This window comes from Stegostoma tigrinum, chromosome 23 (genome assembly GCF_030684315.1).
Source record: "Stegostoma tigrinum isolate sSteTig4 chromosome 23, sSteTig4.hap1, whole genome shotgun sequence".
NCBI classification, from domain to species: Eukaryota; Metazoa; Chordata; class Chondrichthyes; order Orectolobiformes; family Stegostomatidae; genus Stegostoma; species Stegostoma tigrinum.
In genome coordinates this window covers 32,101,261-32,128,491 of record NC_081376.1, presented here as the reverse complement: position 1 = coordinate 32,128,491, position 27,231 = coordinate 32,101,261, and the positions used below count along the sequence as shown (strand labels likewise).

General features: G+C 41.9%; 1 protein-coding gene across 5 annotated transcripts; it reads left to right on the top strand.

The window, feature by feature from the left end:
- The first annotated feature begins 1,896 nt into the window (after positions 1 to 1,896).
- Positions 1,897 to 26,911, top strand: sbk1 (SH3 domain binding kinase 1). Of its 5 annotated transcripts, none has more exons than XM_048551766.2 (5): positions 1,897 to 2,400; positions 3,049 to 3,369; positions 8,515 to 8,711; positions 13,087 to 13,289; positions 17,237 to 26,911. In XM_048551766.2, the coding sequence occupies exons 3-5, from the start codon at positions 8,522 to 8,524 to the stop codon at positions 18,014 to 18,016; spliced, it is 1,173 nt and encodes a 390-aa protein (XP_048407723.2). In that variant the 5' UTR covers positions 1,897 to 2,400; positions 3,049 to 3,369; positions 8,515 to 8,521; the 3' UTR covers positions 18,017 to 26,911. The 5 variants fall into 5 exon arrangements, with proteins under 5 accessions (XP_048407723.2, XP_048407719.2, XP_048407724.2 ...); XM_048551762.2 differs by having other exon boundaries at positions 3,049 to 3,414; XM_048551767.2 differs by lacking the exon at positions 3,049 to 3,369.
- Positions 26,912 to 27,231: the final 320 nt, after the last annotated feature.

Genomic DNA, 27,231 nt, shown 5'->3' with positions numbered 1-27,231 from the left:
CATCCATTTGCCAGCCTTTTGCCTACTCAGTTAACCTGTGCATACTCTTCGCAAACCTCTTTATGTCCCCTCACAGCTTTCTTTCCCACACAGCTTTGTATCATCAGCAAATTTAGACATGTTACTCTCATTCTTATCAAATAAATCATTAAATATAACTTTGGAATTGCTGAGGTCACTGCACTGAACATTGTGGCGCTCTCCTAAACACAGCTACACAACTTGAAAATGCCCTATTTATTCCTGCTCTTTGGTTCTGGGCAATTAACAATCCACAATCCATGTAAGTACATCATTTCATAAGTCTTTATCTCGTGTATTAATATTTTGTACAGCACATTATTAAATATCTTTTGGAAATCTAAGTTTACTGTATCTACTGGTTTTTCCTTATCTGTCTTACTTGTTACATCCTTAAAAGTTCTAACAAATTTGTTAAACAGTTTCTCTTCATAAAACATACTGAATTGTACCAATTTTTCAATGCATCCCTGAAGCATGTTGTCAAAACTTCCTTAATAAATAGATTTCAGCACTTCTCAGGTGTCTAACATCTTGCCTTCTAGTTTATGGATCCGAAGCTGGATGAACACAGCAGGCCAGGCAGCATCAGAGGAGCAGGAAAGCTGACGTTCCGCGTCTGGAACCTTCTTCAGAAATGGGGGAGGGGCAGGGGGCTCCGAAATAAATAGAGAGGGGGAGGCAGTGAAAGAAGTTGGACAGTGGAGCAGATAGGTGGAGAGAAGACAGACAGGTCAAGGAGACGGGGATGAAGCTTCTCTCCACCTCTCTACTCCACTATCCACCTTCTATCACCGCCTCCTCCTGCCCCATTTCTGAAGAAGGGTCCAGACCCAAAACGTCAGCTTTCCTGCTTCTCTGATGCTGCCTGGCCTGCTGTGCTCATCCAACTTGTTATCTCAGACTCCAGCATCAGCAGTTCCTACTACCTTTTAGTTTATAGTTCTGTTTTGTTTTCTTAGCCTGCTTTTTGATTGCAATGTGCTAACTGTTAAATTTCTAAAACTATCCTGCAATGTAGGAAATTTTGGAAAATCATAGCCAGTGCATCCAGTATATTTACAGCTATCCCTTTTAGAACTTTAGAATATAGACCAGCCGGTCTTGCCATTTGTCAGATTTTAGTCCTTTGAATTTCTCCAGTACTCATACAACGCCTTTACAGGAATTAAACTTCCCCTGGTATTTCAGTGGAACACTTACCGAAAAAGTGGTATGATGAATTATTTAGATATGTGACCGAGTTGGCCAAAAACGTAGATTTTAAGAAATATCTTAAAAGAGGGTGAAGAGAGTTTGGGGCCTATGCAGCCACAGGTGTGACTTCCAATGGTGGAGAGGAGGAAGCTGGCGACCTCGTGACTTCAACGTACATAGCTCATATAATTTGGGTTCGGAAACGTGGTACAAAAGCAGAATACAATGAATGCCAATAATATCAAATCACAGTTGAAATATTCATCAGATCATACAGAATTTGTGTACAGAGAAACAAAGTTTGAGTAAAAACCAAAAGACCTGCGGATGCTGTAAATCAGGAACAAAAACAAAGTTGCTGGAAAAGCTCAGCAGGTCTGGCAGCATCTGTGGAGCAGAAAACAGTTAACGTTTCGGGTCCAGTGACCCTTCCTCAGAACTGAGTTTTAGTTTCAGATTTGTGATGTTTCATCAGAAGGCGACGAAGAACGCTTTTTCACTACTTCCACTGAAAGTTCATTGACACGATTTTTTTTAGCTATTTAATTCTCCATGAATTCTGACAGATCTGCTAAATATGTCCGGCGTTTTCTGTCTTGATGCTTATGATGAGTGTGGAGGAGGTGGAATCTGTACATCGAACTGAGTGGACACTAGGACCCAGCGCTGTGCGTTGTGAGGCGGAGCAGCCTGGAGCGCGTTGTAAGTGAATGAGCGGTGAGCCCCAGGACAGAGCGAGGGAGTGGAGTATTGGAAGCATGAGGGGGTCAGCATCAATCCTGTAATAAAGAGGGCAGGGAGAGACTGAGCTTTACTGCATCAGCAAGACAGTAAGAAGAAAAAAAATACATTCAGGAATGAAAGTGGAGCAGAACAGCCCCACACAGAAACCGTAAGGACGGGCCATTAGACAAACAAAGGACAAAGGAACGGGCACAAGGCTGCAGCTGAGAATGTGATGTTGGAAAGCTGCTCAATGACGAGCTGCTGGTGAACCAGGAGAGGGGCTGCGGAACGGCTTCCCCTCTCTTTCCGCCACCAACCAGCACCCCGGGCTCCTCCTTCACTCCTAGGGAAGGAAACTCCAAAATTCCAACTGGGCAACAAACAGGAAAGGCTGGAAGAGCCAAGGGAGAGGGAGAGGGAGCATGTGGAAGCGTCTCAGGTGTCGAGAAGCTGCAGGTGAGTTTCAGCCGCAGGGATGGTTGGGGAGGGGTTGAGTGCCGGCGGGTAGGTGGTGTTTCAGAGTCCCAGACGGTGTAGGAAAACATACCTCTGCTACCTGAGTTGTAGCAGAGCCACTTCGGAGTGCAATTGTTGGGAGCTGCTGGAAGGGAGGACACGTATCACATACCTGCGGTCCATCCTCTCCATTGGATCAAGCTGGACACTGCTACAGGGCACTTGTCAGAGTCCTGACATTTTAAATCGCCTATCTCTGTTAGCATAGACGACCGACGGCAATCACCAACCCTGGATTCTAAAGGGCTATGATTTCCCTCTTAGTGTTCGAGGCTTTCTAAAGCCGCAAGAACTGCAGATGCTGCAAATCAGGAACACAAACAAAATTGCTGGAAAAACTCAGCAGGTCTTTCGTTTTTTTCCTTCACGGTTGCTGCCAGACCTGCTGAGCTTTTCCGGCAACTTCGTTTTTGTTCCTTTCTAAAGCCGCGGCTGGTTTCTCGACATTTATGGTATATCGGAGGACAGCTCTTAGAGTTTGAGCTGTGTATTGTTAGCGAGCGAGGAGGTTTCACCGCTTCTCCTCACTGCCTTGATTTCTTCTAAATTATTTTAAAACCACATTTCTTGCTTCTTCTGACCGTCCAGATTCCTCAGTGAGTAATCGGGAAATGTACACATCCGCTGGGACCACACCCAGTTCACCCACGATTCTTCAACTTTGAACAATACTGTCAACAGCGAGTAAACAGTTATACAGCAGACTTCGCTGGCCACCGGTTTGTTAACCCGTTTTCATCAAGCAGTTACTGTCACACAGTCATACAGATCTACAGCACAGAGAAAAACTCTTCGGCCAATCGAGTCTGCTCTAGTCAAAAACAACCACCTAACTATTCTAATCCCATTTTCCAGCACTTGGCGCGTAGCCTTGTCTGCCTGAGCATCTCAAAGGTACACCTCAATACGGTATGTAGATCGGAAATCAATGATGTTTCTAATCATTTCAGTAAGGTAAGCACATCTCTTACAGATGGAGTTTTCTAAAGGAGATTCGGTTAGTTTTTCATTTTAATATATCCTCTGAAACTTCATGCAGTCAACGTGTTGTCAGAAGCTTTCAACATTGACTAGACTGAAAAATAGGTGCCATGTCGCTTATTGGATGAGATGTACGAAATGGGAACAAAGAACAGTTTATTTGTGTGTGTAGTTTCTTATTACTGAAGTGCATAGCTTTATTCAAAGAGTCACCTGCGGATCAGCGGTAAGACTCTCACCTTTAAGTCAGTCCCGAGACCTGAGTCTCAACAGCCTCAGGTAGTTCTGCGCTGCCCGAGGGGCGGTTTCTCAGATGAGACTTCAAACCAAGATACCGTTTGTTTCAGGTGAGTGTAAAAGAACCTGGGCACTATTCAAAGGAGAGTACTTCAGAAGTCCTGGCAAATATTTATTTCGAAACCATAATCACTAAAACAATCTGTAATTATGAGAGGCGTGGTTAGTGTCTCTTTGCTAGGTTGAAAATGTCAAAAACGAGGGTCAGAGTCTTAAAATGAGAGGGTATAAGTTTAAAGAAGATGTGCGAGGGAGGTATTTTAGGCTGAGGGATGTAGGTACCTGGAATACGCTGCCAGGGCAGGTGGTAGAAGCGGATAAGATAGCAACGTTTAAGGACATTTGGACAGACACATAACAGGCAGAGAAACAGTCAGCCGACGTTAACTCTGATTTCTCTCCACAAATGGTGCCAACCTTGCTGAGCTTTTCAAGCAAATTCTGTTTTTGCTGGTGATTTCCAGCATCCGCAGCTCTTTCGATGTTTATTTAGGGACTAGAGGGATACCGACCATATACGGGCAAATGGGCTTAATTCCGAACGCCATAAAGTCGACACAGACAAAGTGGGCGGAAGGGCCTGTTCCTGTGCTGAACTGTTCTATGCTCTTGTTGGTCTATAACTGTTGGTGTGATCTTGCAGTGCAATAATTGGCTGCAGTATTTCCTGCATGACATTAACTGCACTTCCAAAGGTACTGGCTGAGAGGAGCCTCGGGCGGCCTGAGGTCGTTTAAAGGTATTACAGAAGTGCAATTCTTTCTTTATACAATTAGTTCTCCCCAACGGTTTCACGAAGTGTCCGAAAATCAACGCAGAAGTTCCTCTAAACACGTTTGTTTTCACGTTTCAGTGAAAATTGTATCTTTGCTCTGACTTGGCCTATGGTAATTTTTGATCCAGGCAGATGCGGAATTCAGTCCATTCGAGATAACAAAGTGTGGAGCTGGATGAACACAGCAGGCCAAGCAGCATCTCAGGAGTACAAAAGCTGACGTTTCGGGCCTAGACCCTTCATCAGAGAGAGGGTCTGATGAAGGGTCTAGGCCCGAAACGTCAGCTTTTGTGCTCCTGAGATGCTGCTTGGCCTGCTGTGTTCATCCAGCTCCACACTTTGTTATCTTGGATTCTCCAGCATCTGCAATTCCCATTATCTCTGATCTCTCCAGTCTATTCTAGTTCATCCATCACCTTCACCCGGGGATGAGTAGGGCTCATAGATACGAGCTGTTCTGGCCCACACATCCCGAAACCAGTCTATCAAGAAACAATTTAGTTCCTGCTCGCCATCCACCGGTTTCTTAAATATTTTACGTTACAGCGGACACTGGAAATCTGAAACAAAAACAGAAAGGCTGGAGAAACCCAGCAGGTCTGGCAGTATTTGTGGAGAGAGAAACAGAGTTAAGGCTTTGAGTCCAGTGAGTCCTATTCAAGAGCTTTGCTTTTCTCTCTACGGAGGCTGCAAAACCTGCTGTGTTTCTCCAGTTCTTTATGTTTTTAACCTAAATCGTTCGAGTGTTTTTCCGTCTCCACTCTCCCGATGATCAGTGGCCGTTATTGGTTTTGTTTTCGTGTGAGAAGTTATCCAACCTAAATTTCCTTTTAAGTGCCTCGAGATTGTGTCCCTTTGGAAAGGCAGTTGGGTTTCCCAGCACTGACCCACCTCGAGCACGTGGTCTGGCAGTACGAAGACATTGTCAAAGAAGCTTTGAGCATTAGAGAAAACATAGATGTCGATGGAGCCTCGCAGCAGAGTGATAGATCTGGGCGTTGGAGTTTGAAAGCCTCTGGGACCGTATTGTCTGACAACGACACCTTGTGATCTGTAGACGCTGCCGAAATTGGCCCTTTGCAAAGGCCCTATGTGTCAGGAACGTTTCAAAGACAGCCTGTGATTGAAAAAAGCCTCCTGTTTCTATCCTGTTTATATGCAAAAACCAGTTACCACTGACGAAATTGTCAAGTATATCAAATTACAGAAAGTAACCTAGTGGCTTTTACGTTGCTGGTCGGAACATTATTCAAATCGGGTCTTTGGGTAAAAGGGTTAGTCGATGGAGAGCCTTGGTGAGCAGAGTGCAGAATCAATGTTATTCTCGTTGTGCTTTTCTCCCATTGATTTGTCAGTTTGTTCTTCGGTTTGATGCGATTGAGATCCTATTGGCTTTTGTTCCTGATATGGTTGTTTTATTATTCTCCACCGTATCATTTCATTGCAGTAGCTCCTCCTTAAGGGCGGCACGGTGGCTCAGTGGTTCGCACTGCCGCCTCACAGCGCCAGGAACCCGGGTTCCTCTGGGCGCTCCGGTTTCCGTCCAAAGATATGTAGCTTAGGTGGGTTATAGGGGGATGGGTCTGGGTGAGCTGCTCCAAGGGTCGGTGTGGACTTGTTGGGTCGAAGGGCCTGTTTCCACACTGTAGGGATTCTATGATTCCTTTCCACTCCAATTGTGTCTGATTGCCAGTGCTTTCATGTCTCTGTCACACAGTGTGCAAAGGAGGATATTGTATGGACGTTGCTTTGGAAGGCTGCCTGGTGGTTTGGGAGACCAGTCATTGATCACCTGCAGATCACTGGGCATGTCCTCCTCTCCAGCCTCTACTGCACTCGAAACCATTCAAACAGCAACAACTAGAATTAAAATATCCCACGGCACATCGAATTTACCTTCTGTTAATGGACTGGAGGAACAGAGTCGTTGACTAATCACAGCTATTAATCCCCTTCAATTAGTCCACACATAAGGTGAGGAAACTGCCAGTGTTGGCGAACGTTGTGAAACATTAATCCAGAGACACCTGCTGTTTTCAAGCACTTCAAACCTCAATTAGCAGATGCCAGGTTTCAAATGTCTCAGGCACTGTAATCCAGATTACTACTTTCTGAAAGAAATCTATCAAATTTGCATTTATTTGAATGAAATTGTGGGTCCTCCAACAGTGCTCAGACACTGTAGTCTAACATGAGCTTGAGCGAACTTTGAGGTAGCGCAGCATTGCATCTATTACAACGGTGTGCAGAACAAACCAGCAGGAGTGCGGTGATGTAAATAAAAGCAGGTGCTGGAGCATGTAGCTCTGAATTTCAGCAGGGGATAGAAGTCCACAGATCAACCTGTGTAACACAGCATTGTGAAAAATCATTGAGCAAAAGGCTGAAAGAGCTTTTCTGGTAGGTAACAGCAACCAGCATAACACCAAGCCACGTTGACGTGTTCTCAATTAGGTGGGGCAGTGTTGGACTCGGCCCTCAGCATTTCTGGGTTTTCGAAGCGATGGGAAAATATTCTGTTGGTCTGTGTTCCCTCCTGTGTGTGAGAGTTTGTGTTTGTGCGTACGTGTGTGTGTTTGTAGTGTGTTTGTGTGTGTGTGTGAGCTTGTGGTGTATTTGTGCGTGAATTTGTAGTGTGTGTGTACCTGTGAGTTTGTAGTGTGTGTGTGCGTGAGTTTGTGGAGTGTTTGTGTGTGCGTGAGTTTGTAGTGTGTTTGTGTGTGTGTGTGTGTGTGTGTGTGTGTGTGTGTGTGACTTTGTGTGTGTATCCAGTGGACAAGGACAGTCTTAGGCTTGTCTGTGACTTCCCGCTGACCTACATTGTCGAGTCGAGGTTCACTCTTGAAGAAAGGCCATTGAGCAAACTCTTGGAGGATACCCACGGAACTGTACCTCAGCATCCTGAGTTAGTCCCTTCCTGAGGGTCGGCGGAAAACTGGAATAAGGTAAAGGACTATTCAAAAATAAAATCTTCCAAAATGCTGAAAGTGTTAATTAAGCTGATGAAATTGCTTGCTGGTTGATGAATTTCTGTGCTGAATTTCCAAAACCCTCGGCGAACCTAGCTGACGCAAAGAATAAAAATGTGTCATGTCCTTAGAGATTGTAAGTGAAGTGGAGAAAGAGAGACAGATGGAGGGGCTCCAGCTCACGCCACGGCACCTCAGCTGATTGGCTCCGTTTTATGTTTGCAGTTAAGTCGCTCAGATGAAGTTGCTGCAGCTAGGTTTGACCGAGATGGAATATGTTTCCGCTTGTGCAGACCCTCTCTGCAGAAGCCCTCTCCCCACCGAGCTGACCTTCTCTTGTGGTTCCATGTTTTCTATGGTCTAGTGCTCATGGCCAGAGATTGTCCACAATCCGAGGGTCATGTAGGCTCTAGTCGCAGTCATCAGTCAGTTCGAATCGGGGACACTGTGGTCATGGTGTGGCCTGAATTTACAGAAAGATACTGACTGCGCTTAACCGGACACAGAGCACCCTCAAACCCCTCTGACGCCGGGGCCCAGTACACACTCGCCCGGATAAACTGTAGAGTTCGGTTTATTTGACCGTCTGGCCAGCAGGGAGGGGCGGATACTGCAGCGCGTCCCAGTGTGAAAGGAGCTATACAAATACAAGCTTTACTTTCACAGAGTGGCGAATGCTGGTTTGCAGGGGTTGGGTAACAGAATGTGAGGATACTGTGAAGTTGTTTGGATAACTTACAATCTCATTCCATTGCCAGTAGGACCAAGGGCTCACCCTAACAGTGGGTGAGAGTGGATGACATTGAGTTGTAGGTCAGGCTTGATGTCGCCTACATCTGCGCTCCAAGCTCAAGGTCGTGGGGCTCTCCATGGCATTGCCCTTGTGATTTGGGGGTTTTGGTTTGAATGAAGGAGGGAGTGTTGAGATTTGTGCCCACGCTGCAGTCTTCCTGAGCCATTTCTGAACAGCCCACTCCGCCAGTCGGATGATTTTATAATCTTATGTGTTTTTGTTTGTTGACTTGTCTTCAGTGCAAGGATGAATGTCTGTGGGACCGAACAGGACCTAACCCGAAGCTCATGTGGCGCGGTGGGCGACACGGAGGATCTGCAGGCGATGGCTGTGCGCAGTCTGTCGGCGTCAGACATGCATAAACATTACGATTTCATCCGAGAGCTAGGCAAGGGGACGTACGGCAGGGTGGAGCTCGTTATCCACAAAAACGCAGGTAAACTTCAGGCAAACACGAATAGTTCCCCGCCGCTGACTGTCTTCAGCTCCAGTGTGGAACCAGTGTGCGGAACGGTCAGGAAACTCCCCGGTCACTGACCTCTAGGCAGACCAGTAGCCAGGGGTCTGGCTGTCCTCTAGGGCCTTAGCCTTCAGGAGAAGAACAAGGCTGTGGTAGAGCTGTACTATGTGGCCAAAGTTTCACTTTCCCTCAATTGGGACGTGAATCAGGGCGGAAGAGGTCACTCCAAGAATCGTAAGGTGAGGGCTTGGACAGTGAATCGAAGGGACGGAAATAATAGGAAGAAAGAGAATGGTTTGGGACTTGGTACGGAACAAACGAACACCGTTTGGACTATTACTGCGTGTAGATCAGAATATTCAAGCCAGCGAACTAGAAAGACGCACAATTAGTCGCTGTTAAAAGCATACGTATATAGTACTTAAATTAGTAAAGGAGTTCAAAACGGAGTCAGAAATTCCTGGGGGTTCGGAGACTTGACAGTCTTCCGATAAACAAAACAAGTGGTAGCCTACATGGTTTGGACAACACTGTAGCAGTGAGATAGTAGGAACTGCAGATGCTGGAGAATCTGAGATAACAAGGTGTAGAGCTGGATAAACACAGCAGGCCAAGCAGCATCAGAGGAGCAGCTTTCCTACTCCAATGATGCTGCTTGGCCTGCTGTGTTCATCCAACTCTATACTTTGTTATCACTGTAGTAGTGAGTAGTACATTCTGTGGAAGGGTCACCGGACCCGAAACATTAACTCTGTTTTTACCTTCACAGATGCTGCCAGAACTGCTGAGCTTTTTCAGCAACTTTGTTTCTGTTCCCGATTTACAGCATCCGCAGTACTTTCGGTTTTTAACACTGTAGAAGTGTCTGCCGACACAGACACCTTCCCGTTCTGCGAGCAGCAGCAACCCCCAACAAGAATTGGTTTCTATGCGTTCTCGGTATACCTCTGGACCCTTCTGGGGAAAAAAAATGAAGAAGGGTCCAGACCCAAAACGTCAGCTTTCCTGCTCCTCTGATGCTGCTTGGCCTGCTGTGTTCATCCAACTCTACACCTTGTTACCTCAGATTCTCCAGCACCTGCAGTTCCTACTATCTCTCGGTATATCTCTGAGTGTCTCTTTCTCTGTTTCTTTGATTCTCACCTCTAACCCTCTCCTTGTTGGCGTTCTTCTTTTAGCCGTTGTTTTAAAATTATATTTCACAACTGTTTTTTTCTCGTTGGGTATGTTTGGAACTGCGGTTTTTCAAAGCAAATGTCTACGTATGTTCCACAGGTTGTGTCGACTAGCAAAGTCTCTCTTCCCTCCCAATCACCCCCATAATAGATTACAGTGGCAAGAAGCGATGATAGGATGGGTGGGTGTGGTGGAGAGGTATGGAGAGACAGTGGGTTGAAGGACATGGTGAGACAGCGAGGAATACTGTGAGACAGTAGGTTGAAGGATACGGCGAGACAGTGGGGGGTTGCGGGACATGGGGACACAATGAGTTGAGGGAGATGATGAGGCAGTGGGGGTTAAGGGCTATGTGAAAGAATGGTTTGATTTGTCTGTTGAGATTTGAGTATTTGTGGACTGAATTTACATATAGAGGATATATTGACTGGGGTGGGTTTGAGTTTAACACTCAAGACATTCAGAGTCTTCAAAAGGCAGTCAGAGCTGAAACCATTTTTAATCTCCTGTCGCTGCTCAACTGTTGCTAAGGCAACATGGCACATTTCATAGAAAGCCCAGGGAGAAAGCCAAGGAACGTAAAGCAGTCTGTGCTTGTCCTGCATTCAGTGTCTCGCTTACAAAGAGCTTGTGTTTAGTGCTATGAGGGCTGCCTTCGGTTCTTTCACTATCCCTTCGCTAGCATTGTGAACACTCTCATCTTCACCTCTATTGTTCACTGCCTCTCTTTTAACATGGAGCTGAATGCTTAACAATACCAACCAAGGAAACTGGCAAAAGAGTACACTGAGTGTTTAATAAAACACAGCGTCAGAGATTAGGAATGTTCAACCAAAGCTCTCTGCTGTCGACTGTTATAAATTGGCCGATTCGACCGCAAATTTTAATTAGCCTATTTTTTTCACTGATGTAAGATAGACTATAATTAGGTCAGTTTGAGCTTCCTAGCAGCGAGAGTGCAGCTGTGACTGAGGCTGAAGAGTGCAAGAGTTTAACCCTGTGAAGACAAATCGCACCCTGACGTTTCTGATCTCCACATCTTCAGCCACCTCACATTAACAATAACCCCACTCGATTTTTTTATACAGTATTAATCCCATGAGAACAATGCTTTCATCTGGAGTATATCAGGTGATGGGGTGGAAAATAGCCTTGCACAATATAGTCACTGACGCCCAAAGTGTGCAGAGTGGGATTAATTGGGAGCAAAGAGTTGAAAATATAAACCGAATTGACAGAAATATGGAGGGAAAGCGTGGCGGAGAAGATGAGACTTTTCAAATGGAAACTGCAGAGAAACACTGATCCTCACTTAATTCCTAGCGGTGATTCTCAAATGGTTTTGTATCAGAATTGGCTGCTTCTGGTCAAGTTCTTACACATTACTTGTTGGAAAGAACTCCACTTCATTCACAAACAGCAAATAAAAAGAATATCTGTTGGAACACAGTGACATCTGCTACATGTGTCATAGAAACAGAAATCTGGAGCAGAAGTAAGCCATTACACCCATAAGTTTGCTCTGCTATCCCTCTATCTTAGTAATATACTCCCATTGTCTCCCCATACCCTCTTTAGCCTCTAAAGATCTACTTATATCCTTCCTAAATATTTCAGTTACTTGATCTCCACAGCCTTTTGTGGTAGAGATTTCCATAGGGTCACCATGCTCTAAGTTAAGGAAAGTCTCCTTGTCTCAGTCCTAAATGGTCTATCATATATTCTAACACTCTGTCCCTTTGTTCTGGACTACGCAGCCAGGGAAACAACATCCCTGCATTCGGTCTGATCATCTCTATCAGCATTTTATAAGTTTCAATGAGAGATCCCATCTCATTTTTACAAACAGGAGTGAATACAATAATGACCGAGCTGCCTTGCCATGCCTTAAATTTCTCTCTTTCCATTTACCTCCTGTAGTTTAAAGTATTAAATATATACCAGAGACCTTACCTAATCTCTTATACTTTAAACACTCTGACTCTAAATCAAAGAGCAATTTTTACTTTAAACACTGAACAGTAGAAATACTCATCAGGTCTTACTTACCTAGGCTACCATTTGTCCCAAGTTGGCTACCAGATCCACTCAAGGAAACTTATTTTCTCCTTGCAATGTTAAATCTTGAATATTTTAAAAATGCACTCCTCATGTGCAGCTAGTCCATCCCTGGTCTCCTTGAGGCTGAAGATAGAGTAAGTGAAGGGAAAAGACCACCTCAATTCCCTTCTAACCAAACTCCCCTTTTACCAAATTAGCCATGTTACCACTCTGGGTCATACCACCAAAGGGACAACTGTGATATGAGTGTAATTCATAAATGATTTGTGCCGGACTTAAATGTGAGTGCCACCTGTATTCACGATTGAGGACCTAATGTAGGAGAATGGAGAAGTCTGTATAAGATTTTAGTGAAGCTGGTATGGGAGAGTTGGGACAGACAGTGTGCACAATGATCAGCTGGTATGTAAAAGAGGAACATAATGTGCTTTGTTATTTGTAGGTTCAAGCCCCACTCCTGGTACTTGAAGACATACTATAGTCTGACATTTCTGCAAACTACTGAGTGAGTCTGAAGCATGGACTTTAAACTGGATCTTTTAGCACTATTCAAAGATGAGTAAGATTTTGCCTGGTACCCTCCCTCAATAAATGTTGCCAAAATAAAGTATTAACTGGGTCACCTGTTGTTTGTAGGATGTCGTTGGAGTGGAATAGCTACCATATTTCTTCCTATAAAATAGTTATTGCAGCTTCAAAGTAAGTGGTTTTGTGAAATGTTGATAGCATTACTTTTCTGTGATCCAATATAAATACTGCATTATTGGTTCTCATTTGGAGTCTGATATTTTGTTAAATGTAACTGGGTGTATACTGAAATTTCTGAGATTGGCAATCCCCTAGTGATATGCCATGTTCAGCCTGTATCTACTATTGAAGTTATCACTGTCACTGCATTTTTCTTGGCTTCACTATTTTAGAAAATATTAGGAAGTACTTGCTGAATGCCTGCTCCCTGAGACTTTGGGTTGTGTTATAACTTGGTGTTATGGACAATAAGTTTTCTATCCCAAGAAGGCACTTTTTTTTCACCATCACTCCTTGTTACTGTCTGGATCAGTCTCACCTACTCAATTCTTTTAACAATATTCTTTCTGTTTATTTCTCTCTGCAGGAACCAAAATGGCTTTAAAGTTTTTGAATAAAAACAAAACAAAGCTGAAGAATTTTTTGAAAGAGTACAGCATCACTAACAATCTCTCCTCCAACCCCTTCATCATCAAGGTCTTTGACATTGTCTTTGAGACTGAAGATTGCTATGTGTTTGGTCAGGAGTATGCTCCAGGTGGCGATTTGTTTGACATCATCCCTCCCCAGGTGAGGGGCTAGAAATTTACAGAATCATTTTTAGAAATAAGTAAAATGTTGGTCCAAACTTGTGGCCATAGAAGCTGCTTCAGGTCAGACACAGGTTAATTACCACTTGAGCATTGTTAAGGGTTGTGAACAACTGTTTCTATTTCATTATGAATATATCACTGGAAACAGCATTGTCAAGGTGATTAGTAGAGACTTTTCAGACCCATACAGTGGAAAAGTGATGGCTTGTTTTTGGAGGTATGGTGTGTTAGGATTGCTATTGCAGTATAGCTAGCTGTCACTGCTTATCTGCTCTGTCAACTCTCATGCTGTTGTGTTGGATTTCAATGAGGGGCCCTGGCAGGGCTTTAGTGCTTCCATAATTCCAATTCATTTCTTTTGATTCTGAGCCTTGGCCTTGACTCTCTCTAGAATATGACCCATGATGTAAGGCTTTCAAGTTTGTATCAGTAATGCTTTGTGAAGTGTCAGAGCAGCCAGCAGAGACCATCCTAATAACATAACAAATAGTCTTTGGTGGTTCACATAAAGCCAGGTCAATAAAGGCAAAACCACTCCCTGGATGACATGTTCATGCTGGGCCTCCTCCAGTTTCACAATGACACCATCCGGAAACTGGAAGAGCAGCACCTCATATCCCACCTTGGGAGCCTACAACCCAATGGGCTAAATGTGGACTTTACCAGTTTCAAAATCTCCCCATCTCTAGCCTCATCCCATGGCCAACACCGCCCCCCACCCCCCACCATCCCTGCCTCCTTGATCTGACACAACTTGTCCATCTTCCCTCCCACCTTTCCACTCCTCCCACCTCACTGACAATCCCCACCACTGCCGACCTGTACTCACCTATCACCATTCCAGCTACCTTCCCCAGCCCTACCCCTCCTCTGTCTATTTATTTTGGAGCTCCCTTCCCCCTACCCTATTTCTGAAGAAGGGTCCTTACCCGAAATGTTAAATTTCCTCCTACTCTGATGCTGCCTGGCCTGCTGTCTTCCTCCAACTCCACACTGTGTTATCTCTGACTCCAGCCTCAACAGTCCTTACTATCTCTGAAAGAGTAACTTGCACTTCAGCCATCCTGATATGTATGTTCATCTTAAACCTATGCCCTCAGGTTTTGGACTCCCCTATCCTGGGAAAAAGCCCATGTCTATTCACACTATCCGTGCCCCTCACAATTTTGTAAACCTCTATAAGGTCACACTTCAGCCTCCAACACTCCAGGGAAAACAGCCCCAGCCTATTCAGCCTGTCCCTGTAGCTTCAACCCTCCAACCCCAGCAACATCCTTGTAAATCTTTTCTGCACCCTTTCAAGTTTAACAACATTTTTCCTATTGTAGGGAGACCAGAATTGAACACAGTATTCTAAAAGTGGCCTAACCAATGTCCCTGTACAGCTGTGGCATAGCATCCAAACTCCTATGCTCAATGCATGAACTAATAAAGGCAAGTGTACCAAATACCGCCTTCGCTATCCTGTCTAACTGCGACTCCAGTTTCAAGGAACTATGAACCTGCACCCCAAGGTCACTTTGTTTGACAATATTCCCCAGGATCCTACCATTAAGTGAATAAGGTTTGCCATGATTTGCCTTATCAAGGTGCAACACCTCACATTTATCTAAATTAAACTCCATTTGCCAATCCTCGGTCCATTGGCCGATCTGATCAACGTCCCGTTTTACTCTGAGTAGTGAGGGAAAATGCAACTGTAGGTGAACAGCCAGAAATCAGGCTGTTAAAAATGAAACATTTAATTTCTTTATATGTGGAAACTCTGTAGAGAATGGAAAATTCCCTTATCTTAATAATAACTGTCAGCTGTGGCATGAAAGTGTCCACAGGTTAGATGAGTACAGTTAAATTCCTAATTGTCACTAGCCAAGTTCCATCAAAATTAGTTGTTAAAGTAAACTGAAAATAAAACTCTGATAAAGGTCTTTGCACTGCATCTCTGACATGTTCTGAGTGATGATTTAGGATGATTTAAAACAATTTGACTTCTAAGAGGGAGAATAATTTCTAAAATGCCAGTTAAAAAGTCGCTGAGTTAGTGAATGCATGGGTTTTAATTTTACAAAATATCCTAGATTTTGGTAAGGTCCCATCAAGTCAGAAAATAGTAAATGTGACTCTTTTATTCAAGTCAGGAAACAGGAAAGTACAGGCCAGTTAACTTAATACCTGTTAATAAGAAAATGCTACAATTTATTTTTAAAAGAAGCTATAGTAAGGCACTTTGAAAATCTAAATGTAATTTGGCAGAGCCTACATAGCTTCATGAAAAGGAAATCATGATTGACTGATTTATTGAAGCTACTTGAAGATGTAACAGACAGTGGGAACCTTTGGATGTGCTGTAGTTAAATTTCCAGGAGGCATTTAACAAGGTGTCATATCAGAAGTTACTTCATAAAATAAGAGCTCATGGTGTTGGAGTAACATTTTAGCATGGACAGTGGACTGGTTATCTAACAGGAAGCAAAGTGGATAATTTTCAGGTTGTCAAGTGGATTATCACATGATTTGGTGCTGGGACCTCCACTGTTTATACCTAAATTTGGATAAAGAGACTGAATGTATGGTTGCTAAATGTGCGAATAACACAAAGATGGATAGCTTAAATAACATGCGCAGAAGACATGTGGAGCCTGTCTATTGATCTGGGTAGGTTAATGAGTTAAGTGAAAATTTGGCCAAACAGAGTAGAATATAGGATAATGTGAACTTATTTACTTTGGCAGGAAGAATAGATAAACAGCATACTATTTGAATAGAGAGAAAATGCAGAATTCTTGAGGTGCAGAGTGTTCTGGGTGTCTTGGTACATAAATCATGAAAGGCTGGTGATATGAACGGCAAACAGAATGGTGTAATTTACTTAGTGGAAAACAAAATATAAATGTAAGGATGTTTAGCTCCAACAGAGAGTCTTTGACATTCTCTTCCTCAGTGGTGGAGTTTGGCTAATTGAATATTTTTAAGGCAGAGGTTAATAGATTCTCGACTAACAAGGCAGCCAAATAACCCAGGGTGTAGGCCGGGAAGTTGAGGTGAGAACACTGTTATAGAATCATACAACACAGAAACAATCCCTTCAGTCCAACCAGTCCATGCCGACCATAATCCCAAATTAGACTAGTCCCATGTGCCTGCCATTATCCCTCTAAACATTTTGTTCACGTACCTATTTAAATGTCTTTTAAATGTTACAACTTCATCCATATTCACCATTTGCTCTGGCAGTTCATTCCAAATACGAACCACTCTGTGTAAAAAAAGTGCTCCCCACGTCTTTTTTAAATCTTTTCCTCTCACCATAAAAATATTCCCCCAGTCTCGAAATCCCCCACACTAGGGGAAAGACACTCACCATTCATCTTGTCTGTAGCACTCATTATTTTACAAATGTCTATACGGATACCCCTCAATCTGCTTTGCGCCAGTGAAAAAAGTCCCAGCCTATCCAGTCTCTCTTTATAACTCAAACCCTTCATTCCTGGCAACATCCTGATAAATCTCTTCAAATCCTCTCTAGCTTAATAGTATCCATCTTATAACAGGGAGACCAGAACTGGGCACAATACTTCAGAAGAGGTCTCATCAATATCCTGTTCAAGCTCAACATAATGACCCAACTCAAAGGACTGAGCAATCAAAACAAGCATGCTAACACCTTCTTAGCCACCTGATCTACATGTGTTGCAAACTTCCAGGAATTATGTACCTGAACTCCTAAATCTCTCGTCAGGTTAGCCAGATCTTATTAAATGGCAGAAAACATTCAAAGGGGCCAAATGATTTACTCTTGCTCCTAATTCATATATTCGTAAGATATGTAACCTTGGCTGTGCAATCATTACTTGAAAGTGTTAAAAACTGGGAGAGGTGAAACCTGGAGCTGGCCACACTTAATTAACCCTTGTTTCTGTGCAGGTGGGTCTACCTGAGGACAACGTGAAACGCTGTGTGCAGCAGTTGGGTTTAGCTATTGACTACATGCACAGTAAGAGTCTGGTTCACCGGGATATAAAGCCAGAAAATGTCCTCCTTTTTGACAAGGAGTGCAGACGGGTGAAGCTGTCCGATTTCGGGATGACACGCAAAGTTGGCTGCAGAGTGAAGCGCATCAGTGGGACCATCCCATACACAGCTCCAGAGATCTGTCAAGCCAACAGGACTGAAGGCTTTTTAGTTGACTGCAGCATTGATGTCTGGGCTTTTGGTGTTCTAATCTTCTGCATGTTGACTGGGAACTTTCCTTGGGAGGCTGCCATGCCATCTGACACATTCTATGAGGAATTTGTGCGGTGGCAGAGGGGCCGGCTGAATGGGTTTCCCTCACAGTGGAAAAGGTTCACAGATGGAGCACTACGAATGTTTCAGAGGCTGCTGGCTGTTGATCCAGAGAAAAGATGTTCGGTCAAGGAAGTGTTTTATTTTCTGAAGTGTGACTTGATGGTAGAATTGAGGAGGAGGGCTTCTTATCGATGTAGAACGCATTTGTCTGATAAGCCGGCGCACAAACACGAGGGATCCAGCCCCAGCATGCCCACTCCACTGAGAAGAAGCCTCCTGTCAGAAACAGCAAGTTCCAGATTCACGTCCACATCCACAGAGTCAAGTTCACACCCATCCGCAAGCAGGATGGAGGGAAGACAGGACAAGGGCAAAGGTCGCATGATTGTTGCTACGGCGATTGAAATTTGTGTTTAATTTTCCAACCCTCTTCTAGGTGTACACTGTTATGAGGAGCGGAGGGGAGAGGAGCGTGGTGTGCTATGATTTTCAATCTTTGGACCCTTCAGCTCTGGCAATGAAATCTTACCCCATGCTCTAGAATAGATATTAGATGGGTTCATTGTGCAGAAAGTCCCTCCTCCCTTGCTCAGTGATAAAGTTTACAAACTGTTTCAAAGGTGCAAACTACTTTTGGGAGAGGGGAGAATTCAGTTAGGTGCAGGTCCTTGATCTCTGGAAACTGTGTTTATGTTCAGCCCAGAGTAATAGTGTAAAAATGTCCTGTCTTGTGGCTTCAAAGGTCCTAAATGAAATAAGTTCATTGAGACTCAATTTAATTCCTAGTTGTCACAGACTTACAGGACAAAATCGTCCATAAATTAGCACTGTATGTCATAAAACTAATTACTTGTTTACTACATCTGAGGCCATTGTCCACGTGAGTTGTGAGGTGAATTTTTTATGAAGGATTTTCACAGCCAAGCTTGATTCTGTTCTTGATATGTGTGTGCATGGGCTTGCTGATTGAGCATAATGATGCTCAATAGCGTTGATCTGTCATTCAGCATAGATTTGGTATGAGCTGGTTTATGTGTCTCAGTTCCACACTGGGCTTGCCTACTAGGCCTTCAGAGGGAGCTCTTAATGTTTAAAACACAGCACATTAGTAATACCTGAGCAGTAGTTTATTGACTTAAAGAAAAAGCAAAACATTTGGCACAAGAGGCCTAGCTATTTTAATTGTTCAGACATGTTATGATGCACCTCCAGCACAGGTAGAACTTGTACCCACACCTGCTCAGAAGAAGGGATACCACAATGGTATCAAAAGAGCCCAACGCTAGTGTTAATGCTTCTCACAAGCCTCCCTACTCAGCTTTTCATCTCATCCAATAAACATATCTTCTATTTCTTTCTTCCTCATGTACTTATAAAAAGTTGACAATAATTCCATCTTCTGTTGTAATAGGCAACTGTTACACCTATTATTACAGGAAGAAACCACTGGTTCCAATATTAAGAATTAATCTATTTTTTGGGACATTACAAATCATTGAAGATTTGTAAAACATATGGAGATGTTCTGGTTATAGCATCTCTGGAATTTCCAAAAGATATTACTTTGCAGATTAGATTGTAATCTCTTGGCAAGACCAAGGCATCACCTTTGTTACTTGAATATAGGATTTCAGTGTTGACCGTGAGGTATCATAACTCCATAACTACCTCTTTACTTGATTTTCTAATTCTGTAAGTGTGTTTCAGGAAACTGATCATGATTAAATGGGAGCAGTTCCTTGGGATTATATGTGTTTTTAGATGGTTTCAACTCCTACCTCCTTAAGAGTCATCATGTACGAACACAGCTTTGCTGATTCATTAGTCTTCAGCAACATCTGCCCATTGGTCCATTTATGCACCCAAATGCTTTTCTTTTGCCCCTGCAGTATGTAGTTAGTGAGGTTGCCTTTATCCTTGGGTTCTCCCTTTAATTGTAAAGACTTCATTTTGCTTCTAAAATAGAGTATTATATTCTGTTGGCAATAATATGAAGCCCCACGTCTTTATTAGAATATCTGCAAGCCTTTAAGAATTTCAATCATACTTGCATATGGTTTGCCCAGGATCACTATATCATCTATAAAAATATTAATGATTAATAAAAAAATAATATTGTTCAGTTTCATCTTCACTCTTCTAATTTCCCGTCCAGTGAGCATGTCAAAGGGTCCAACATCATTTGATAAATAATAGCTGTAGTGGATTGTGTTGCTTGACATTCTTCTTTATGTGAATGGAGTCACTTTTGATTTTGTTCCTGTCTATAACTGTAGTTTTGTCCAGTTTTCAACTACTTCATTTAATCCTTTTTGCACTCTCTTGAAATCAGTACTGTTTTATTTAAAATCATGGTGACTGATTTGGGCTAGAGAGTGTGGTTTTATCCTCTCTGTTTAAGTTTTCAGCTAACTAACCTTCATATACCATCTGGTCAAACAGAACTCATCAACTTTATGCCTTTCAGCACTGTTTCAGTTCCTTTCTACTTGTGCCCATCAGTTTGATATATGAGCAATGTAAACAATGGCTCTCTTGATTATAATCCTATCATTTGATGTACTTAGCTTTGTTGATAATAGGAATTGAAAAATTGCTTGATAATAGGAAATTTTGATGTGGTTAGATAATCTTCTTATGACATTTTGGTATAATGTCATAATAATTTTTAAGTGTCCTTTTCAGCAACCCATCTCTTTCTTGCACTGGATTTGAGTGCTGTACCAATTATGACACTTTTTGTTATGACCAGTCTTCTCCTGTGGTACTTGCCAGGTTTTATTTTGAAATTCCCTAGCACTGTAATGCCCTTGATTAAATCTATCATGGGGGCTGCAGATTCCTCCTTTTACTTGTGTCAGATGGTCATCAAGATCTGTCTTGGTCAGTTTATTACTTCAACGTAATGTGTAATTTGAGTGTGATCAGTGTCAGCGTGGAAGAAGGCATTCATCCAAAATCTACTTACTAGTTTTAGATTTCTGTATGTGGAATTTTTCTGATTTATGTCACAGCTCCCTTGGAACTGCTATTCTAATTAAATCAGAAGAGCGATTTCCTCTTCTAACAATTGAATTATTATTGGATTTTTTGTTTCTAAGGCAATTGTTTCTTGTGCCTCAGTGCAGTGTGTTGATCTTTTGCATGCTGTCTGAATCCTGAATGGAAATTTTTGTTCATGTTTTCACAGGGGAAAGCCACCTTTGTGTATGGACAGCCCTCTGCCTTTATATTTGGTGAAATGGTAGGCTATCAAATGATCACTGTTCCTATTGCTTTTGGTTCAGCTTTAAATGTTTTAATTTGATGCCTTTTTTCAAGGTGCAGTGAGACCATACCAATACTTTGGTACATTTCTTTGCACTTGTGATGGGTTGTGAATCCTAGTATCTACTGCATGGTTTAGTTGCACTTGGGGTCTATTTTGTTACCTGCATAACAGGCGTTTTTGATTGATGTTCTAGAGTCCATTGTGGTATTGTCTGTCACCATTTCAGGCCTCAAGATTTCGTTCAGGCTTTCAAGCTTGCATCCTCCACCTCACTCTCATTTGTTATGCCACCTACTGTCTCTCCAATGACTGTGGATCTAACAGCTGGATCAGGTGCCTTTGGGGCAGTTTGTATAATTTTACTGATTTCACATCTTCTTCACATGTCCCGTGGAAGAGGAGATTGCTAATCTAGCAGGCTGGATCTAATAATTTGTGTTTTATGCAGTTTTCTGCTTGCTATAACTAGTGCACTTAATAGGATGTTATTATTTGAGATGCACTTTCAGCTGTGGGATTGACATAATAGAATCATCCGTGCATTTTGCTGTAACATAGGTTGCCACACATTGTGGGGGTAGTGATCTATGTAGATCACCATCCATGCTGTATCCTTTGAAAGTCATTTTAACTAATAAACAATTATTGTCATAAGCTGGATCATAGGGAGGCACCACTCACTGTAGTTGGTGAGAACTTGGAGGATGATTGCAGATTTTATTACTATCTAGACTGATCCCATTTAAGAGAGCCTGCAGTCCCTCAATCTTGTCTCATTTGTAAGGACACACTTCTTTTGAATGGTTTAGAGGAATATTCCCTTCACGTACTAATTTTACAATTCATGTGGACATGGTCTTCTTTTTTTATCTCTCCTCTAACCACATCTCCACTGAATGTATTATGAATACTTCCTCTTCTGAAAAATAGTGCACAATCCTGAAATCTTTGTGTGTGAAAGAAATACTTACATTTATGTAGCACCTTTCAAAACCACCAGGCATGTCAAATGCTTTATAGACAGTGAAGTACTTTTGAAGTGCAGTCACTTTTACTGTAGGAAATGCAATAGCAATTTTTACACCGCAAGTTCTCTCAACAGCAATGTGATTAAGACCGGAAAATCTGTTTTATCCACTATGTTGATTGAGGCATAAAGTTGGTCAGAAACCAGGGAAAACTGCCCTATTTTTCTTCAAAATAGTACCATAGGCTATTTTACATTCATTCAGGTAGGTAGACTGGGCTCTAGCTCGATGTCTGATCCAAAAGATGACACCTCTGATGGCGCAGCAGTCCTTCAATGTTGCATTGGAGTTTCAGCCTTGAATTTAGTGTTTAAAGCTGGAGCAGGATTTGAGTCTAGAACCTGTGACTTAGAGAATGCTGCCTAAAGAGCTATATATATATATGCTGGTGGTTAGTTTATTGGCTCATTTATCAATACCAGACTTTTCCCAATTACATTTTTGGTTTTCAAGTTTGCTATTTTACCTAAAATTAAATGAAAAACTGTCGATAGTAAAGATCTGAAAAACACACAGAAATTGCTGCTAAAACACATCAGGTCCAGCAACTTCTGTGGGACGAAAGCAGAATTGACGTTTCAAGTCTGGTGACTCTTCATCAGAACCCAGTCACCAGGCTTGAAATTTTAACTCTGCTTTCTTTCCACAGATGCTGCCAGACATATTGAGTTTCACCAGCAATTTCTGATTCTGTTTGGCATTTTTCGACTTCAGTATGAAACAATGAAAAATTAACTGATGAAAGAAAAGAACACATCTATACAATAAACAGGCTCGTGTGCAGCATCTCTACCACTGCCACCCCCAATCTGATGAGAACTGGTAATGTTCCTGCCAGTCACCACCAGAGTCAAACAGGTGACAGAACCGACCATCAATGGGCAGTAATCAGATACTGACAATGTACAAACACACCATCTTCACATTTCCAAAGAAAAGGCACTTACAAAGTGAATCAAATTAAATGTCCTCACCATGGAAGCATCACTCACATGCTCAAATTCAATGTAAACTAAGATTGCCCCTTCCCCCACTCCAAGTAATAATGTGTTGCTACTATTTAACTGGGGAATAGAGTAATTAACTTTTCATTTTCTCTCACCACCTGCTTCTTATTCACCACCATAGTTGCTAACTCTAAGACAGTATCTGGAGGAATGGGATTGCCACTGAGCATCAGGGCCATATTGCCATGTATTGAAAGAATGGAATTAGGATAAAGATAGAAGGCTGATCAGACAGGGGACTGGAAATAGGAAAAATGCCAAGAAACGATAGGCAGAGCCTTAAGCTCAGGGCTAGTCCTGTTGTCCAAGAGAAAGGTAAAACTTTAATAATGAAATTGGCTGAGTGGATCATAACAATTAATTCTAGTCTGCAAGATATGTTTCAATATCAGTAAGACAGCTCATAAATAACATTCTATTACTAACTCATTATTACTTGAGGTTGATGTTTAATATTTTCAATTAATTACATAGATTGTTAACGATCATCACTGCAACTTCCATAATGTGTAGCAGTGGATATGTGACGCTTTCCTACTGTGGCCATTTGGGCTGTGAAAACCCCAGCAGTAAATAGACATGCACAATAGTTACAATGTGGAATCAATCAAATAGGCACTTACCCTTCACATAAACACTGTAGTTTGTGCCATTCCAAAGTCAAGAAAATGTTTTGAGCTACTTAACATTGGGTTGCAGTACAAGTTTGTTACTGGCAGTGGCCCTGATTGAAGTGGTAAATTGAAAAACATGTGAGAAACATATCCAAGATTCAAGTGATTTGGGAGCTTATTTTCGACAAAACGGTAAATTTAACCAAGTTATTTGCAATTTTTGCACTTTTAGAATATGACAGAAATTTGGATTTGGAGGCCAATAGTTCCTCCAGGATTTTCTGTCGTGGAAAGGAATGTACAGAAAATCTACCCTATCTTACATCCTGACATGTACTCCCTCACCACTAAATCATTAGATTATGAAGAAGAATTTGTAAACTTTTTCTCACATTGTAGCAGTACCGATATGTCAACTAGGCCAAGTGACACAATTGATTATTAATAGTAAGAATTAGTATCAATAGTATCAATAATACATGACATGCAAGATATCAACATCAATTGGAAGCGTTAAACCTTCACCTTGGGACATGTCTGCTAGAAGGCTCATTATTAACAATGGTTGGTATAAGAAAGTACTACCAGCAAGTTTTTTCCTGATATTTTGGAAATTATCCAATAAAACAGCTGAATCAAATTAAAGGAATGTTTCAAGTTAAATTCCTGATCTGCACCTAGCCAGGTGGTACACTACGGTTCAGCCTCAGTGCCCCAAGATAGAAAGACTGGCAAGGGCTCTTGCTCCCAACTGTTCCAGTATTGCATGGATAACTGCCTGACAGTGAACTAATAAATCCTGCTGTAGTTCATGCATTAGAAATGACCACTGGATTTGAAAGTTGACACTTTCAAGCATAGCAGAATATTGAGCACATAAAAATGTACAGGCACTGGCTGAGGTCTGAAAGCTGGTTATATTTCTGTACTTAATGTGAATTCTGATTAAGTGGGAGCTTTGAGGATCCTTGCAGAGAAAACATCACTGCTGAGGGGCAACTTGTGATTTCTTTGTTTTTCTTCCCAGGAAGCCCCCTACTGTACTTAATGCTTGATCCCACTATAATCAAATGATGAAATCAGGTAAGATGCCAGCCTGACTGTCCAGCTGATTATGTTTAAGGACATGGCCTCTGTCTAAGTTGGTCTCTTACTAGCGCATGAAGTTTAATGAACTTCATTTAATGTGGAAATATTAAAACATGTTTTTAATAAGAGTAATACTTCTTCTAATAGTGTTGTAGAAATTGTAAACTTGACAGTATATTAGTCATTCTTACAAGTATGATATTTGAAGCACATTTTAAAGGAGGTGAAGTGCTGCAAAGATTAACTGTGGTTTGGTTGCCTAGTTGCATGTTGTAGAGTTGGAGGTTGAATGGCCCATTGGTTTGATTCACCCTGAGGAATCTGGTCACAGCAACCCAGGCAGAATACATTATGACAGACTATTGTACACACAGCATTGTGGTTTGCTTGGTCTGCAACACTGGAAAAGAGTGGACAGAGAATAATTTTAAATACAGCACTGTGTGTAGAAAGGCCTAGAACTACTAGTGCTGCTGCTAAGGACAGTAGTCCTTTAAAAGTTACATGTGTATGATATGCAATAATTTTAGGAGTAGAGCTACGGTAGATCTATATATACGTATAAACATAAATGATGCTCTTTTACCTCAGTCTGTGATAGGCACATACCTCAATCTCATTGTAGTAGGCAATGAAAATAACAACATAAAAACTGAACTATAAATTTTGTGGGAAGTAATTTAATTCTTGGCCTGTTCTGCCAAGACAGCTTTGAAATGGATTAGCCCTCCCAAAACTGACTCTTCCATGGGATCAAATAAATTATAAGACAAAAGTAACCTCCTTTCCTGTGATGTAAAGCCAGTTTCCCTCATCATTCTATTGTGGCTTATTTGTTTTTACCAGTGACGGTCCCATGCCATCCTCTCTTCGTTCACTGACCCCATTGTAACCTTCTAAAAAAAATTACTGTGGATGAGGGAAATTGGAAATAAAAACATAAAGTCGTGGCAACATTCAGCAGTGTGGCAACATCTGTGGAGAAAGAAAGTTAATCTTTTGGTTCTGAGGATACGTCACAGAGTTTACACGTTAATTCTGTTTTTCTCACTCTACCAGACTGCTATGCTGCTAGACCCACTGAATATATCTATTGTAACCTTAGTCTGGTATGGCAGGGCTTTAAAACATTTATTATCCACCCGCTTTCATCAGTTCCATTACAAAGGATTTCAACTGTTCTTCACTTGTCCTGAAAGATTGTGATGGAACATTGTAGAGGGAGTGTTCCTCCTCTGTCTGTATTTAACCCATGCTGTACTTGGCTTGGAGGTTCACGGTGTTGACAGTGGTTGTCTGAAGTGGGCAAGTATTTGATTCGCCAATACTCACTTCTCTCATCGTCAGCGTAAAATAATCTAGATTTTGATACTGCATTTGATTGGCATGTGGATTTTAGTTATTCAATCATCTTGTGCTGATCTTCAGGGTTCCAATTGGTTGAAGGAATTTTCAGTTTGGTAAAGTGTGTGTAAAGTCAATACTGTCTTTGGCAAACCAATATGAATCTTGATTTCAGGATCCCATTCCTTTTCTTTTCTCTTTCTGAGTCGTCATCCCAGGCTAAGACCGGACCCTTGTAAACACTTAAGTCTGTGGGGGTTGCTGAAAGGATGTTCTATTAATCAAATCACAATTCCACCTAGGGGTGACCTCTTGTCAGCCCCCTTCTGGTTGGAATTTCATGTGTCATAACCATCTGCCAGAGTGGGTGGTGATGAGGGCTTACATCTACTCATATATTATTCATGCCAATAATTTGTAATTGCTAAACAGGGTTAAATATTGCTTTCAAAGGCCCTTTGTTGGTGAAAATAGCAACAGATAGAAATGTTGAATCAGGCATATTGAACAATCTACTGATTAGCACCAGGTTTGTTCCACATGCTGTGCACTGCCATTTGAAAAGTATATGCATAATATTGGTTGTTAATCCCCTAAATATGTAACTAAAGGCCCCAACTCCCTTTAACACCTCTAGGTATGTATGTGCTTTGTAGGTAATGTGCACACATCGATATCTACCCTAAGTGAGGCTGTTGCCTTTGCATAGTAGCACTTGTCATTGATGTTGATAGCTCCCTAGCTGAACATGAAGTGGTGAGCAAGTGCTATTCTGAAGATTGTTGACGCAATATTAAGCATATACAATCATATGTAGAATTTGAATCATTGATGAGTTATCCTGAGGGTGTAATGTGGCCAATGATCTGCTCTCAGTACTGTTGGCAATGATTCTTCTGCGCTGTAGAATTTCTCCATGTTTCTAACCAAATAGAATAAAACATTCAATTTGAAATAAAGCTTACTCTTTGTCTTTCTGTGTTCTTACTTGTCGCTCTTAAGAGTGATGATTTGACAAAATGGCGTACAGAGTTTATTGAGAAAAACCTGACATTTCACTGTCGAGGGGAAATATTGTATTGGATTTAGCAAGTTAACTCTCTGCTCATCTTCATATACCACCACGGGTGTAGCATATCTACCATGGGGTCTAGCATATCTATCTAATTAGCTGGTTGCTTAGGAAAGACAGTATCTCTGATGATAAAATGAATTAATCCTGAAGTATCATTCGGGGATATAAACATGTGTTATGTCTTCAGAGAATATAATGAAATTT